General features: G+C 48.9%; 1 protein-coding gene across 1 annotated transcript in view; it reads right to left on the bottom strand.

Annotated features, from left to right (window-relative positions):
* Positions 1–2,186: 2,186 nt before the first annotated feature.
* The window catches only part of NFE2L1 (nuclear factor, erythroid 2 like 1), a 30,198-nt gene continuing 15,149 nt past the window's right edge, over positions 2,187–17,235 (bottom strand). Inside the window, exons 2-7 of the mRNA XM_019548368.1 lie at positions 15,726–15,937; positions 14,827–15,338; positions 7,451–7,666; positions 6,555–6,644; positions 6,041–6,202; positions 2,187–5,480 (exon numbers count right to left, since the gene is read on the bottom strand). Of these exons, the coding sequence (XP_019403913.1) occupies positions 4,167–5,480; positions 6,041–6,202; positions 6,555–6,644; positions 7,451–7,666; positions 14,827–15,336 (2,292 nt within the window). The 5' untranslated portion in view covers positions 15,337–15,338; positions 15,726–15,937 and the 3' untranslated portion in view covers positions 2,187–4,166. The remainder of the gene's footprint in view (positions 5,481–6,040; positions 6,203–6,554; positions 6,645–7,450; positions 7,667–14,826; positions 15,339–15,725; positions 15,938–17,235) is intronic.

Raw genomic sequence — 17,235 nt, 5'->3', positions numbered from 1 at the left:
TTTAGTCTTTTGAAGTAGGCCCTTGCTGATTTGGTGATGAATCATTAGTGCTCTGGAAAGAGAGTAAATGTGCAAGAACAACAAGAGGCTTGAGACCAGTCCAAACCCAACCTGGCAGCCATCCCCTAGGCCAAAAGTTACTACCAAGAATAAGCTACAAGAAGGGTAGGGATATGAGGAAGTGTTAACTTAGTTGGGAAGCTGCAGGTGGGAGCTTTGGAAAAATTCTAACTCCCTTTAAAGCTCAGTGCATCACCTTGAGAACAGCAGCTAGTTGCATGCTAATTAAGACTGTGTAAAGCTTCAGTCCCTGATTTGATTTGGTGGCCAAATCTGAATCCAGATTGAATCAGGAAACCCTGTAATCTCTCTGAATCATCAATTTGGACAGATTCTGCAATTCAGATGTAGATACAGCTTCAAATGTTTTTTTTTCTACATACCTCTAGGTACTAGGAGCTTTCAACACTGCAGTGCTGGGGCAGATGCAGTATTCCAAGTACTTCTGGTTCATTTCCAGGTTTGCTGGAGAGCCTTCCACACTGCTATGGAATGCTCCATCTGCCCCAGCATCACAGCCATCATGAGCTGCACTGCTACCTCAAGGTATGTAGAAAAAGCTTTTAAAGCTGTGCCTGTACCCGAATCACTGATTTGCCAAATTAGCATCAAATTGTCAGGATTCGGCTGAATCAAATCAGGGACAGTGATTGGAATCAACTGATCAAATCACTGTCCCTGATTGGGGCCAAATCTGAATCAAATAGGTCCTGTTTTGCACAGCCCTAATGTTAATGTGACAAACTGAAGTGGGCATTTACCATCAGATGAAGCATCTTATGACTGCGATGGTATCATCCAGATTTTCCCTGAATGAGGATGCAGCTTTGCCTGCAGAAGCAGTGACTGCATCTACTGCTTGCTTGTTTAAGGCAGTGATTAAGCCACAGATCCTTTAAAAGTGCCATGGGGTACTACATCATGTCATTCACAAGATTAACCTAGAGACTGCAAGTAGAAAGCCATAGCTGTGGTCCTTGCAAGTTCTACTCTTATTGTGTTACTGCAGTACAAAAAAGAGCAAAAATTAAGAGCTGGCATTTTCTGTAGGAAGGGGGAAGGGCTTGAATCTAAAAAGGCTGAGAACCACTGGTTAAAGGTTTCATCAAGTCTTTGTTTTCTGATATGCAGCTGGAAGTACCTTCTTTACTCTTCCCCTTCCATGCATCAGGCTCTTGACTTGGAGCCTTCTGGAGAATTGCTGTAGCCAGGGTAAGGTTCAACATTGCTTTCACTTAAGCAGCTGCACCCAGTTCCAGGCACACTTCCTTGAGTCCAGTTTGCTACTGGGGAATAGGCAGTTAGATGTATTAGGATTCCCCCAAAATGTTCAAGTATAGAGACCACTGATCACTGCCAACACCTGCACCCCCTTTTCTCTGAGGTTACTATCAGAAACCAACTTTACTATGAAATCCAAACTCTCCACTGCAGCCAGCAGCTGAGACCTACTTCACTGACTTCTCCAGCTGGAGGCCTACATTTTTATGGGAACAGAGTAACTGGTTGCATCAGCAAGCTGGGCCAGCAGCCCTCAGCACAGTTTATGGGGGAAGGTAGGCTTGTCATAAGGATTGGTGTAGCCCCTGCTTCAGTACACCCCTTTTCTGCAGCCTCTTATGATCTGATCTTGTATTAAACCTTTTAACCCATTAATTCAAGTTGCTTTAGAAGTAGCTTGGCCACAAGTGTTCACACCTGTGGATACTGGGAGATGAGTCTTTAGCCCTGTCAGGAAGGAAGCTATATCACACTCACACAGCACCCTGGAGGCATCAGAAGATGGAGGAGGAATAATTATCACAGGTTGAAGAGGCCTATGTTTCTCCTTTGGAGGTACCTGTTAATTTAACTGTGAAGAGAGAGCGCCTTTCAAAGGCCTTCTGTAACTAAAAGCCACACAGCACACTTCAGAAAAAAGAACCAAGCCAAGAACATAATCATCACTGTGGGTGGGCCTGGCTTCTGCTAAAGAAATGTACGAAGTTTGCTCCTAGGACATACCCAATCTGGAAGCAGCTGCTGCAGGCAGGGGGCTTGCTTAAGAGTGTCCCAGACAACTTCTTGTATAAAATATTTTAGCTCCCCTGGAGTTACGAAAAGAAAGAGAGACTTCATGAAACAAATGCACGTATGGTGAATAAGCCATTTTATTTTTGTCCTGTGCTCACAATCTCTCTTCTTTCCCTGACAGCCACAGATCATTAAAATAAACATTCCTAAGAGGAAAATAATTTAAAACATACACTCAGGGCTTCATTCCAACCTCCCCACACCCAACCACATCTCTTGTGCTTCAGCTCATGCATTAAAACAAAGCCATTGAATCACAGAAGGTAGAGATGGAAGAGACCTATTTGGTCCTAGCTCGTCTATCTTGTACTGTCCAGTGTGAGATCATGGCACAGAAGACACAATAACCAAGTGCCCTACAGGTCTCGCCATAATGCATTCTGAGATGCAACTGCTTTTAGGATGCCTGGAACATGCATTTCTGACAGGTGTCTACTACCATGTTAGATTTCTCCAGGCACAGCAGAGCTTTGCTCAACAAGGCTCTTCCCCTGAAAATCGCCACTGCCAGGTCCTCCATAGGATGCATTGTTCTGTTCAGTGCTATGCCCTCATCCCACCCACTATTACATGCACAGGACTGGCTAGGAAAGCCGTGTTAAGCTTTTCAGTTGCTGGTTAAGTCAGTACGCTCCCAGCTGTGCTATATTGTAAATACAGCTTCTAGGATTGTCTTGGTCTCAGAGACCAAGACCAACAGTGATCAAGGCACTACCCCCACCCCCCTCCTTAAAACAAAGGAAGTCAGACCAACACCTAGGGACAGAAGAGAATCCTATAATATGATCACACAGTTACACTGAGTCTGTATGGCAAAGAGAACATTGAGCAGCTTTGAACATTGGGGCTTCTCCCTTTACTCAACACACTCTAGACCCTAAAGGGAAAATGGGGCTGAAGCCCAAACACTCAAAGTGCAGTTAAACAGGAATCCTAACATGTCTAGTTCTATAAGTGACAAGCCCATGTCATGGGGTAGGAACCAGCTGCTCCCCCAGTTGTGCTGTATACTGACCAGAATTGCCACATACCACCCCCACGCACATTTCAGGCTACCCAGCAGCCAGTTCCCCAAAGCTCCTGCCTGAATAAGCCAGGAATTGGCTGCAGGGGAGCTTTAGACCACAGCCCACCCCCTCCCCTTTTAACCCAAAGCAGTTCCTCAGCCAGTCAGCAGGAGAAGACAGCATTTGCATGCAGGCTACTGCGTGCCATCTCATCTAATGCATCTCGGCGTCCCAGCACGGTGCTGGCTCGTCGGCAGTGACATGCTTTGTGAGTTTGGTGGGGGATGTGTTATTGCATTGGTTGTTAACCCTTTCCAGTTCCACCTGTTCTTGAAGGCCTAAAAGCCATAAGCTAGCCAATGCTTAGAAGCTCCTCAAGAAACCCTAATAGGTCTCCCATTAAACTCCACCCCACGCCCTCCACTAAGACTTTTGACTGGAAAGGGTTAATAAGAGTCGCATCTTTTTGTGTTTCCATGTGTGCACTGGTCTGATCTAGGAAGGGATGTTGGTTAATCTGGAATTAAGTCAGATTTAATCTCACACACTGATGTCAAAACTGGTTCAAGGGGGGAAAAAACCCAACTACCTGAAATCACAGAACTTTGGAAGTTCGGAAAAAAATGTCTCTCCTATAACTTTGTTTTTTAAAGTTCATTTACTCAGATCCCGTCTTACTTAAAGCCAGTCCCTAACACCAGTTGCTCCATCCTCCGCTGATTCTCACCACCAGTGATGCCAACTTGTTGCCTGTGCTCAAAGAATTCCAGGTTGTAGAGGGCGCTGAGCTTGCCCAGTGCACCATTCATTCCTCCCCAGTCACTCCCCAAGAGGAGCCATCAGAAGCACAATGTGCAGGTCCTGCACCCTCCACGTGCAGCAGTCTCTTCCTGTACACTGGCCAGCAGCAGTCATGTTTGAGAAGATATATTGGATAAGAAGGCATGAAAGTTCCTCTAAGTACTTCCAGGCTCAGCCCTTCTCCAGTTTCTAACTTTAGTGAGTTCCCCACTCCTCCCCTTTGCCTCACTTCCTCCTGTCTTTCTGTTTCCTCTCCTGCCTCCTGGCCTGCTGGTCAGCCAAGGTGCGAGGTATCAAGATAACACTGCCATCACTGGCATACTGTAGAGCATACTGGTTTGGAGAATAGGGTTGGCCATTTTCATCACGCAGGCGCCCAAACACTTCCTGGTAGAGGTTCTGCACCTTTTGTTTCATCTGGCGGATGGACTTGAGAAATTCTACCTTCTCCCTGAGCAATTTAGACTTGTCCCTCTGCAAGTCCTCCACATCCCGTTCCAGGTTCAGGATGGTGTCCAGTTTCCTCTTGCGGCAGTTCTGTGCAGCCATCTTGTTCTTGCCCCTCCTCCTGATGTCCCGAATCAGGCTCAACTGTGCCTCACTGAGCTGGTACTTGGAGAGAAGTTCATTGAACTCTTCCACAGGCAGGTTTATGATCTTATCATTGGTGAAAGGGATCTTCATGGCTCGAGCTCGATGTTCATCCCGGCTCATCTGCTTATCCAGGAACTCTGATGGCTTCTCCTTACTGCTTTTCTTCCCTGTGTTGGGCAGTTTGGGCTCATCAGGGTCCAAAGCTCCAGGTGCCATGTTATAGGTGTGGTTGTGGCCAACATGCTCCAGATAAGGCAAGTAGTGTAGCTGTGATGGGTCCTGATAACTCATGCGGCAGAACTTGCTGTACTCTGGCTGGTATCCAACTGCCCCTTCTGTTTCTTCAAAGTCTACATTTTCAGAGTCTGAGCTGTAGCCTACAGCTCCTTCCTCAGAAAAAGAAGAGGAGGAAGAGGAGGAGGAGGAGGAGGCTTCTGAACTACTAAGCGAAGCAGGACTATGGCTGGAATCCAGAGAAAGCCCCGAGTCAGAATCAAACTCTTCTTCCAGCTGAGAGGCTTGCACTGGGTTGAAACCTTCCTCAATAGCCAAGTCCATCAAGCTGATCTCATCAAGCATGGCTTCATCTAGAAGACCTCCTAATGGATCTGGCAGCTCAGGACCACTTGTTTCATTGACTGTGCTATTTAGCTGCGAAGGAAAAAAGATCCCACTCAAGTTGGTAGATCCAAAGCTAGTGTTGAGGCCAGTAGAGTTGTCTGGAGCCAGCTGGAGCAGAGCTGAGTTGCCAGCCATGGAGGAGCTCTCAATCTCTGAGTTGAAGAGGGAAGAGAAGTCCTGTGTGCAGCTACCCAGAGATGCCTGATGCAGGCTGACATTCTGATTGATGGGAGTGTTTGGAGCAAGACTGTAGTTAGCAGTCAGCAGGTCTCCACTGGTGCCATTGTACAGGGTTTCAGCAGCTGTGTTGTTCACTTCCATAGCCTAAAAAGAGATGAGCAGCAGTTTAGCAAATGAGCCACCCGCTGGCATCATCTTTTCTCTCCCATCTCTGACACTACAGCCAACACCACCAAAGGCCACAGAGAGAAAAAATAGCCTGCAGAGATCATGGAACAAGCTAGTTCCAGCAGCACTGGTACAGTATGTAGAACACAAAAGACAGAAAGCCTGTACCCAGGCACACCTTTATTTTGTGTACTGAGAAGAAAAAGGGGCAGTAGATACTAAGCCCCCAACAGCAACTGAACCCTAGAGCACAACTGTAGAACAGCCACTGCAAGGCTGACAGACCTGCTCCAGCATTCAGACAAAGAGCACCACCTTGAGCTACAAGGGCAAATGCCTCTATGTAAATGCTTAGAATTCGGTATCTTGAGACACGTCAGTGTGGCAGTCTGGCTGTGTGTGCACACATGAAAGCAGAATATCCAGAATACATCTGTAAACACCTCAGCCTTGCACTGGGTACCCTCTGGACGTAGAGAAGGGAGTCATCATTACAAGTAACCACTGCAGAGTGACTGGCATGAACAAGAACCAACCTGTATTTCCATTATAGACATGAGGTCCTGCCACTGCTGCTCCAGGTCGAATGGGGACTCTGTCTCCGTCAGAAGAGGAGACAGGAGGCCGTTCTGGATAACTGAAGACACACTCTCACTAGGCACAGCTTCGTTTAGGCTGGAGGCATCTGCAGGTGGAAACTGAATATGAAGCAGCATTAGTCCACTGTGGAAAAGAGTTAAGCTAACAACTCTCCACAAATGCTTTTTAGGTCCCAGGCAGCCAACTGCTTTCCTTCTGTTCATGACTCCCCCCACCAATTCACTGCAAACTAAGATGAAGAAGTCAGAAGCTTTCAGTGGTAACCACTGTTCCCCCTGGTTGCTTCACAGGAGCAGTGGAGCCTCCACAGATGGATTAACCCTATTTACTGCCTGTTTAGTGAACTAAGGTATGTCTGAATTGGGGAAACAGCCAGCACACTGCAGAGCTCCATCTGTCTCACCTACCAGCGAAGAGCAGGAATTTGTTCCCATCCCCATGCAGACTCACCTCAGAGTTCTCCCCAAAGGGGAAGGTGGCCTCCAGAAGTCTAAGGCACTCCTCCAGGGACAGAGCTGTCTGATCCTCCACACCAGGCACCTGGGCAACAAGGAGTCAATTTACTTCAGCACAGCCCAAGGCATTTGGAAAGTACCCAGATACAAGACAGAAGGTTTTAACCAGGGGCAGCACAGACCTGAGCACATAGTGTATTCTTCAGAACCTTCACGTGTCCAACAAGCCAGAAGCCCCATCCGCTTTCACGGAATTGTCACCATCAACCCACATGCCAGAGATCCCAGTGACTCTGAAGCTAGGTAACACAACCCTGCGGCAGTCCAGGGGCAAAAGCCACTCCTGCCTGGGTCCATTTCAGCCATGCATACTACAGGTGGAGAGACTCCCTCAAGGCTCTGCCCCCTCTCACAACCACTTCCTTAAAGCAGAACAGGAGCCAGCAGCACCTGTTCCAGAGTGCTCACTGGAATAAAGCTTTGGTCAGCACTTACAGGCTCTGGCCTCGCCTCGTTTCATGGTACTAACCCTTCTGCCTATTGTCCAGTACTGTTTATTGTGGCATCCCAATGATTTGCTCAAGGCTGCTTAGTTATTCCTCCCAGTTCATCCGTTTTGCAGCTATGTCTAGCCTAGGAGAACAGACGTGCTCTCCAGCATCACACTCTGCCTTCCACAGGGATGACAAGCACCATGTCTTGTTCCTAGCTTAATAGCAGACAGGAAAGGAAGAGCCTCAAAACTCAGCACTCAGTACCACTCCTAGCAAGAAGCTGGCTACAGGCTCTCTCTTCCTCTGCTCTGCAGTGGGTGCACAAGACCCAAGACACTGCATCACACTGGGCAGGAACAAGAATGTGACCACCAAGGCCTACTTAAGGGGCTCTTACCTGTGCAGGGAAACTCTCCCCTGTTTCTCCATCAACTAGTACGTTTCTATCCAAGATCTCATTCCCTCCGCTCCTCCAGCTGTCCCCACGCTCCCTCCCATCACTCAGCTCTTTGTCCACTTCGCTCTCCTTCTGACGGTGGCTGTAGTCAAAAATCTCTCGCCCAGCGCCAAGATCAATATCCTGTCTCCACAGGATGTCAATCAAATCGATGTCCTGAAAGACAGGCAGAATTTCATTCAGCACTTGGCCAGCTCCCCAACCACAGGAAAGACCCTCTTCTCCCCAGCCCCTGGGGGAGACCCCTTGTCTCTGAGGGGCAGCACTGCCAATTTAGGCTGGTACCTGCTGGCATTGTATTACGTGGCACTCCTCCATGCCAGCACACCCACTGTGACACCCTCTTGTGGCATACCATCCAGTTTCCTACCAGCGAGATCTTTCAATCAGGGCTAGATACAATCCCTCCCCCGCACAATGGCTTCTTTCACAGACTGCTGCTGGGGACCCCTGACACCATTCCTTTCAATCCTGCCTTGCACAGAACCCAGGTCCTGCAGCCCCTCCACACAAGAGCCAAGAGCTATTTGCCCTGCAGGGTCTCTAACAGTGGCTCTGCAAAGGGGATAGGCTAGAGAAAAAGCAGAAAACTCCAGAGAAAGAGACTTTTTGTCTCCTCCCTGCTCTCCATATATGCAGGTGCCTCCTCCCATCCCAGGAAAAAAGGAGTCTGCAGCTTTAACTCGGCTGGGCTGCACGATGCCGGCTGGCTGGCAAGGGCCAATTGTCATGCAGGATGGCTGCTCCATGGACGAGCTTGCATCAGCCTGTGGTGCCATTCTCGACATTTGCATAAAGGGGTGGAGTGCACTGGAGAGGAAAAACCCTGCATTTCCAGCCACCTGATGCAACTTGAGATCCTTGCTGCCGCCTGCTCTCCACACGCTACAGACAACAGAGACGCCAGCCATGCCCAGCCCTACGGCTACAGCTGAGACATAGGCTCCTGCCCTGCCAGACCCCTTTGGGCTTCACCCTGAGCACCCTGCTGTGGCCCTGGTCCACATCCCCCCCTCCTGTTCTCTACAGCCCCGGAGCCCCCAAGCAAAGAATCCATGACCCTGGACCGTAACTGGACATGCCTGCTCCCCACTTCTACTTCACAGCATCATCAGGATCTGCCCCTTAGCATCACGATACTGTCTGAGCAACCTTGGGACCACAAAACCCCACCTACTGCTGCTGAACCCAGGGTACAGCCCACACCCCCTCAATGGCAGCTGGGGCTGGCTCAGTCCTCTCAGGTCTCTTAATGATGCTGTGACCAAAAGCCTTACCCTGCAATTACCACCTGGGTCTGGGCAGTACTAAGTCGTTCCCACCCAGCATCCCACATCCCTGCACAGATGGGCTTTGGTCCTATTGGAAAATTAACTGCAGACTGCAGGCTGCTATCAGACAGTCTTTACTACCCCTCCCTGCCAGAACTGAGGGCTGGGCCATCTCTGCCTCCCAGACAAGGATTTTCTCCCACTTCCTTGAGACAGCAGTAATCTGGGAGCATTTTCATTTGCAGTTTATAGAAATGGAACAGAATAACCCAAAGCAGCCCCTGGCTCTACAGAACTCAACCCAAGCTCCCCAAGCACCAGCTTACAATGGCACCACACACAGTACTCCTGATATTTAGGTTCGGAGCTCACAGCCTCTAAACTCTCCCCTGATCCTATCCCCCTCAGTCCAAAAAACACTCCCCAAAAACTAGCCTCCCCCAAGGCCGAAACATCAGGTGACTGCAATGCCAGCCTCAACAAGGGCCCCTGAATGCCCCCAATATCCAGCACCTTGGCTGTATAACAGCTTTGACCATACAGAGTTCCCCAGTCTCCCCACCCCAGGGCATCAGTGCCTTCAGCATCTCTGCCTAGCCTGGAGCAGCTCACACTACGCTGGGGCAGTAAAAGGGTTAAGGTAAGTGATACCTTTTTCATGTCCCCAGCTGCTGCTCATGGAGCTGTCCATGCAGATCATGGTCTATGTGGAGCGAATTCCGGGTAGGCAGAGCTGTGTGACCCGGGCAGGATGCCGCACAGACATCTCCAGTTTCAGTAACTGAGCTTTTTTTGGCAGGCTGGACCCCGGCTTGTTTGGAAGCCCCCTACAGCATGTGATCCACAGGTGCTGTGCTACAGCCAGCCCCCCACCCCCTCCTCCTGCTCCCAGCTGCGATCCAATCCTCTGCCCTGCTTGTTGCTTAGGCAGGAGTTAGCCCAAATCCCCACCCCCTGCTCATTGCTGAGGCTGCAGCGAGATGGAATCCCCACCCCATGCTCAACGCCCAGGCTGCAGCGAGCCTAAATCCCCTCCCCTCCCCCGCCCGCCTGTTACCTAGGCTGCAGCCAGAGCCAATCCCCTCCCCCAGGTCACCGCTGAGGATGCGGAGGGAGCCAGTCTCCTCCCTCTGCTTGTTACCTAGGCTGCGGCGAGAGCCAATCCCATGCCCTGGGTCACTGCTGAGGATGCGGAGGGAGCCAGTCTCCTCCCTGTGCTCGTCACCTAGGCTGCGGCGAGAGCCAATCTCCTCCCCCCCGCCCCCTCCCCCAGGTCGCTGTGAAGGCTGCAGCGAGAAGCAGGCGTCCCCTCCTTGTGCTCCCTGCCTGGGCCTCTGTCTCCTTGAAGAGACGCTCCCACGCTAAGGTGCCCCACCCACAGCTCCCCAGGCTGGTGCAGTGGGCTTGGCAGCAGGGCATAGCTCCCCACCCCTTGCTCTCCACTCCAACTTACAGCAGCAGCTCCAAGCAGCAGGAGACACCCCCCACAGCCAGCCCAACCTGGCCCCCACTGCCCGGAGATCGGGTAGATGGGCCCCTTTGCCAGGAGTCTTTACATTCCCTCTGGAAGTTACTAGCAATGCAGCTCCCCCTTTCCTGATAAGCTAAGTTTCCTCCCCACCCCCTTATCAGAGGAGGAGGAGGAAGAAAAGAACCAGATCAGCTTTGGTGAAGGACCCCCAGCCATGTCTTCCCAGGCTCCACCAGGAAATGGGCCCCTGGCCTCCCCTTCCATAGGAAAAAAAAGGTCAGGACCAGAGGCTGGGAGACAGCGCTGTCTGCACATGTGCAGTGATGTCACAGGGAGGCTGGGCAGGATTTTCACATTGCATTTGCATCCCAGACGAGAGGGCAAGGGCTTGGCCACCGAGCATGCAGCAAGGACTCCAGGCTGGTGGGAGCCACAGCTTGTGGCCCAGCACTAGATTCCTCAAGGGCAGCATGCAGGCCTCACACCGTTCAGTTATGAAATAACCTTTCCACAACAGAAGTTTCTTCCGAGTCTTTGGCACTTAAGCGTTTATCCTTTATATTTTTTGGCCTAATGACTGCAGTTGATCTTGTATGCTGTATAAAGATTGAATTCTTTTTTGAAAGGCTTTTGAGCTTTTGCAAGTTCCACAAGGTCCTGCCTCCCTCCTGTCAGTGTTACATTAACTGCCTTTCCATTTTTGCTGGAAATCCCTTGGTTCCCATATTATGAGACAGGGTAACTAGGAATACCCCGTATATGGTCTCCATCACGCCCTCCTCATCTGTTTCTTCTCTGAAGCTCCCATCTTCTCAAGTTCTAGAAGCCTCTAATCATTTCAATCACCAATGCCTGGATCCCTTCCATTTCTGAAACGTCTTCATCATCACCCACACAGCCCCTTTCCGCTTTACCTTTGTGAATGTGCTTAAGTTCCCTGTGGGCCTTGGCCGAGAACTCCTGCACATCCAAAATCCTCACCTTGAACTCCTGGTCCTTCTCTAACCCAAGCCACTGGAATTGGGAAGTAGCATGAGAAAACCCCAGTGTCCCCCTCAAGCTCCAGATACCACCCATGAGGCATTTCTTCCCTCTTAGAACCAATACTTAAAAGGGGATGCAACTTACAGTCCCCAGAGGTCAAGACTGAGAGGTAAGAAGCCTCTCAGCTCCACTCCCAACTTGCTGCTTGATGCTGGACAAAACATTGAACCTGTCTGCACTCTACCAAAAAATAACACCCAGCAATTGCACTGCTTCATATGTGGCTCTTACAGCACTGTCACAGAGTGGGTGGAGGTCTCTGACCCCTTTTACTGAGAGTCAATCACAGAAGTAATTTACCTTCTTTAAAAAGATTTCCCCCTTTGAAGAAAAACACTCTGTTCACATTAGATGCGATTCCAGCAGTCAAAAAGATGACCTGTATGACCTTGGGCTATCCTGGTTGAATGCTTGAACCACTTTGGGTCCAAGCAGGGCTGGGAAGATACGGCGTGATCTCTATTGAACTGTACAGATTATTCTAGGTGATTAACAAAGGCACCCTAACTAAACTCCCTCAGCCCAAGAGTAACAAATCTCCTGTTACCCCTCACATCCAAGGTTAACAGAAACAGTATGTCCTGGGCTGGTCACTCTATCTGGTAGGTGTCCCTAGGAACTGACTGTAAACAAGACTGCTGTGTGCACACACAGCCAAGTGTAAGGAGATCTTATCCCTGTGCTAATACTCTGTTACCAGAGGACTGGCTGGACGGCGGCTTTGTGATACTGGGATAATACCAAACACTGACAGCTCGTCACATGTTTGGCTTTTGGGTATTTTTATCCTCTTGTTGTGGAAATGTTACAGGGCCATGGTAATCCACAGGACCGGTCTTTTTCAAAGATCAGCCAGCTGGACAATTCCTCTCTTCCCCAGGTCAAAGGGGAAAAAACCCAGAGAAGAGAGACTTGGGACCAAACCCCTTAAGATGCTGTAATTGCATGTGACATGCAACTGCAAACAGCACCCCCCTTCCAAGATACCCCACCACCTCTAAGCTACTAGAGTCCTGCACCACACCAAGGGGGGACACTCCAGCCCCAAGATACTATATGCTTATTCTCAGAGCCAGATCTAATGTGGACTATATGATCTGAGTAGTGTCTCAAATTTTAAGTGCCTGGAGAAATGGAAAACTGGTTTCCCCTAACCCTACCATTCTCTGCCTGCTTCCATCCTCCTGTTTGCTTCCTCAAGGGTATCAGGAGGAGACTCAATCCACACATCTCAGGTGAACACCAATTCCAGCATCTGCCAGGAACTGCACAGCACAGCACACACACACCAAACTGCAAAGCTTTTAAGTTGCTGCCAACCACACGAATAGGGTTTGGGGTTCCAGACAAAACAATGATCACTTTGATAATGCTCTGAAGTAAGACTCCATCCTTGGTAGCTTGATGTATGGCATGTACAGCAGCAAGTATGGTCTTGCCTGCCCCTTGGGAAACACAGGACGCTGTGAAGTGTGTGTGTACTTGGGAGAGGCGGGGCTAAAAGGCACAATTTCCTAGTACTGAATGCCAGCAGTCCTGACCACCAGAGAAATCCAGAGAAGGCACTATGTCCCAAAGGAGGTCACAGTGCATCTTATGGTTCAGTTAAAAACAAACAAACAAACACCACCAACTCTCTACCAGGTCTAAGCCAGGACAATGGTACAAACACAGATTGTCACGGGTGAAACGAAAGTGCATGCTTGTATAAACAGATTACACAAGGAAGGGGTTAGAATCCACAACAAAAGAGGAGCGATTGGAACGAAATGGTGTACAAATATGGACACTTTCTGTAGGGTTGGTATGTGGATTATCCAGAAATTTCACTTGCAGCAATTCAGTTTGTGCTGGCCAGCACTGCAGTCTGTTCACTGCATCCTGCTCACTGCATCCTGCATATAGAAAACCAACAATTGGAATGGCATTTTAAAATACAGCTAAGGAGGCTTCAGGAAACCAGTAATGTTATCAACCTACAGACCACAGAGATCAGCAATGGGATTCTTCTAACAATCCATATCCTGGCCCTTCTACAAATGAATCCAGAGATACTGACCTTCACCCTTACATTTATACAGCACTTCCCAAAATATCTCCAGGCACAGCATCCCTATCCTAGAGCCCAAAACACAGAAGACAGAGGGCCTGGTGGTTAAAGCTTACAATGGGAGTCTGGAAACGCAATTTGCTGTTTTCATGTTATGTGACCTTGGACAAGCCATTTCAGCCTTCACCCCAGTTTCCCAATTTGCAAAAGAGGGATAAATAAATACTTCTCTCTCCAAGCAGGGAAGCAGCTAAATTTAGTATTTGTGGGAAGGGTTCTGAGTTCTCAGATGGAAGGTACTACTCCAGATGGTAATGACTAGTCCAAGGTCACACAAAGTGAGCCTTGAAAACAGAAAGTGTAGTGCTTACTTTCAGTTTCCTGCTCTAAACCCCAGGCTAAACTACCAGTGTTAGGCTCAACCTTTGCATCATCCTCTGTTCTTCCCTCAGTCAAATCAGTAGGCAGGAAAAGGTCTCCTTTTCAGGCAGGCTCTGCCCCACCCAGGCTTCCTGTAGCAATATCACGCCATTCAGTAAATGTCAGATCTTAAGCCAGGTTCACCTTTTACCTCCTAGATGAGCCCTTGCACACCACTTTGGATACATTTCTGAACAGAAAATAGCACATGGAAAGAGCAGCATGGAGACCCCAGGCAATTTCATCACCTGCCTGCAAAATTTCAAAGAGCTGTCCTGAAGCAGATTAGGGATCAGGACAGCAAAGCATGAAACTCTCTGTGCCCACTCCACCCTCCTCTAGACATAATATCTTGTCTGAGCTCCAAGCCATGCCATTCAGGAGAGATTGTAGTTACCATGCAAACATTAAACCATGGCACATGGTCACTAAGAGCAGTGCAATATGGCCAAAGGGAAGGAAAGGCGGAACATGCCTTGACAAAGAAACCTAATGGAAAGAAAGCATAGCAGCTGCTGGGGGCCAAAACATGACTGTGTCATAGCAACCGGGAGAACACACTTCTTTGGGAAAAAAAGGAGCCAGTTTCTAATTCACCACCCTCCCCGTTCCTTTATGAGGAAAACCAAGCAATAAACAGAATTTGGATAAAATCCAGAGCAGAGTATTCCACCCGCAACTTGACACATGGGGTGTAACTGTTACCCAGCACAACAGAGTAAACGAGGAAGTATTGGATCACGCCCACAAATACAAAGTTACAGTCGACAGACTGACTTCTTGACCACCTTCCCCAATTTCAGACTAAGATCCCATAGATCAAAATTAAAAGAATCTAGATCCTGCCAAGTCCAGCTTAAGTTCAGTGCCCTGGGATTCACCAATCAGGGCCTGGCTTTCAGAAGCACCCAGTACACACGGGTCCTGCTCTCACAGGAGCCACTAAATGCTCAGCCCCTCTGGAAATCAGGCTGTAAGCTACTCCTTTCCTTGAGGTCCACCAAGAAACATTTTCCCTTCTCCTCTAGCACACATCTCACATAAAAAGGGAACTGCCTACCTCTTTGGTCAGGTCTCCATTCACTGGAGGTGCCACTGCTCCTAAGTCTTCCAATTCTTCACCAAATCCCTGCTCAGCTCCGTTCTCCCTTACAACATTGTCAGGATTGGGCCCATCCTGCAAGCCACTGCCATTCTCTAGGGCGATGCCCGAGCTGGGCTGGGTACTGGACACAGAACCCTCAGGATCTCGATGTACCAGCCAGGCATTTACTTCAGTGGTGGGCACTTCAAACCTGTCCAGGGCCCTCACTTGATTGAGAAGCCTCCGAGCAGTGAAATAATAGTCCAGGTCTACGCTTTTTGGATGGATGCCATATCCGTCCAAGGTGTTCCGCAGGTTGTGGAACTGGGTCTGAGTGTAAGCAGAGCTCTGACCCAGAATGATTTCCCTCAGAGGGGGAAGCTGCGAATTCAGGTAGGTGTCCACGTCCACACGAACTCCTATCAAGCTCAGTAGAATGGTGAACTGGATGAGTCCTTCAGTGAAATATTTCTTCAGAGAAAGCATTTCTAAAGGAAGGGGGAAGCAAAAAAAAGAGGGGTGGAAGGTTTAAAAAACCCCAGTCAAAACAACAGTCTGCACAATAAGTTTTATGCACATACATACACACACACACACACACAATGCAAGTGTTAAAAATATCACAATTCAACAAGAGTTCAAAGAAAATTAAAAGCCTGGGTTCTGAGGTCATTCCAGGGTTCCTTTTTAATTCCTAAGTGTTCAGAGGCCATCAGGTTACTCATGAGTCCATTAAAAAAACTAAATTTCCACAAGCAATAAAATATACCCAGGAAACAACCTCCACCTTTCCAGTGCTCTTTCCTCCTCTTCAGAACTTCAACTGTTTTATAACACACAGTCAATGCAGCTACATATAAACCCACGTGACTTACTGTCTGAAAAGTCCACATACAGCAACTTCCTTTCGCCTTGCTGATGCCCAGCAGCAGCTCCTGAATGGGATGTGTTCTCCGGGACAGCTGCCTCTCCCCTCTCCCTTCTCCTGGCGTGAGACGTTTCCTGAAGGAGCTTGCAAAGAGTCAAAGTTCCAACCACCGAACAGATTCAAAGACTCCTCCGTAACTGGCTGTGGTTTTGTCAGAAGCTGAAATATAACCAGAGAACAAATACGATAACATGCTGATGAGAGACACCACCCTAAATGTCAGATATGTAGCTACTATACTGGGAAACAACAGCTTTACTGCTCTATCCGAACCAAACACAAACCAAAACTCATTTCACTCAAAAGGCTGGTTTCCTGATATAACATCTACAGAAGCACATACTGAACAAAGGTTGTTACCTTCTGTGTCAAAACCGTGGAACCCCCCTCCCTGCTCTATTCTTAGTCTAATACGTCAACTTCCCCTCTCTCTGGGGCAGGATTCCTGCTCCAACTCCCTTTCACTCCCTAGCCCAGTTTTCAGTGATACTATAAACAACCATCAGGGGCTTTCCATGGGAAAAAAAAAAATCAGCATTCGTGACTGCTGCATAGCCAATGAAAACAACATCACGGCACACCAGGGTTGCCTCTTTCCTATGCAGTCCTTTCTCCTCTACTTCCCTAATCCATGTAGTGCAGGGGCTTTTTTTTTTCCTTTTTGTTTTTTTTGAAGGCATACTGATAATGCCTTCCTGCCACAAAGTGACCTTCTCCATCAAGTCACCCACACGTCCAGTGCCCCACATAGAAGGATGCAGGTCTTGATTTCTAGCAAAACACCATTTAAACTTCCCCATCAGAGCCCACTCCTAGTTCTCTCCAAGAGCCCCTATTGTTGTTTTTTTTTTAAATAGGCCCCAAATGGTGCCTGATGTGAAGTCACCCACAAAAAAGGCTGGAGGTTTGCTGTGACAGATTCCAGCCCTTGGGTGCCCAACCTGAGCAGAAGTGAGCACGAGCAGGGGTTGGGAGCAAGTAACTTTGGTTTAAATTAACCTGTAATCACATCTCCCAGGTCCATCCTCTGCAGGCACAAGACCCCCTTGAGGGGAGACAAAAACAATTTCAAGTCCCAAGACACGCAATTACAGCCCCAAGCGTCTGGTTTAGCAACTCTCTCCATTCCTAGTGCTCACTGCTGATTAATAAGGGGGATCCCATCCCTGGCCCCTTTCCCTTGGCACTTGCAGGGGGAGTTTGAGGAGTTCTTAGGATCACAGAGAAGCAGGGCTGGAAGGGACCTCCAGAGGTCATCTCCTCCCACCCCCTGCCCAAGCCAGGATCCTCCCTATCCAAACCATAATCTAAACTCTACATAAAACACCCATCAACCCTGACACAACACAGACCTGACCTGCCACAGGTAAAGCAGGGGAACCAGGACAGCCAAGGCCCCACCTCTACAAAACGTTGTCAATACAGGCTCAAGAGATCCCAGTGGGAGGGCTGTGCCC

Source organism: Crocodylus porosus, unplaced genomic scaffold (assembly GCF_001723895.1).
Source record: "Crocodylus porosus isolate Cpor-Errol unplaced genomic scaffold, CroPor_comp1, whole genome shotgun sequence".
Lineage (NCBI taxonomy): Eukaryota > Metazoa > Chordata > Crocodylia > Crocodylidae > Crocodylus > Crocodylus porosus.
Note: the sequence above shows the minus strand (reverse complement) of the source record. Positions and strands in the feature narration are given on the sequence as shown.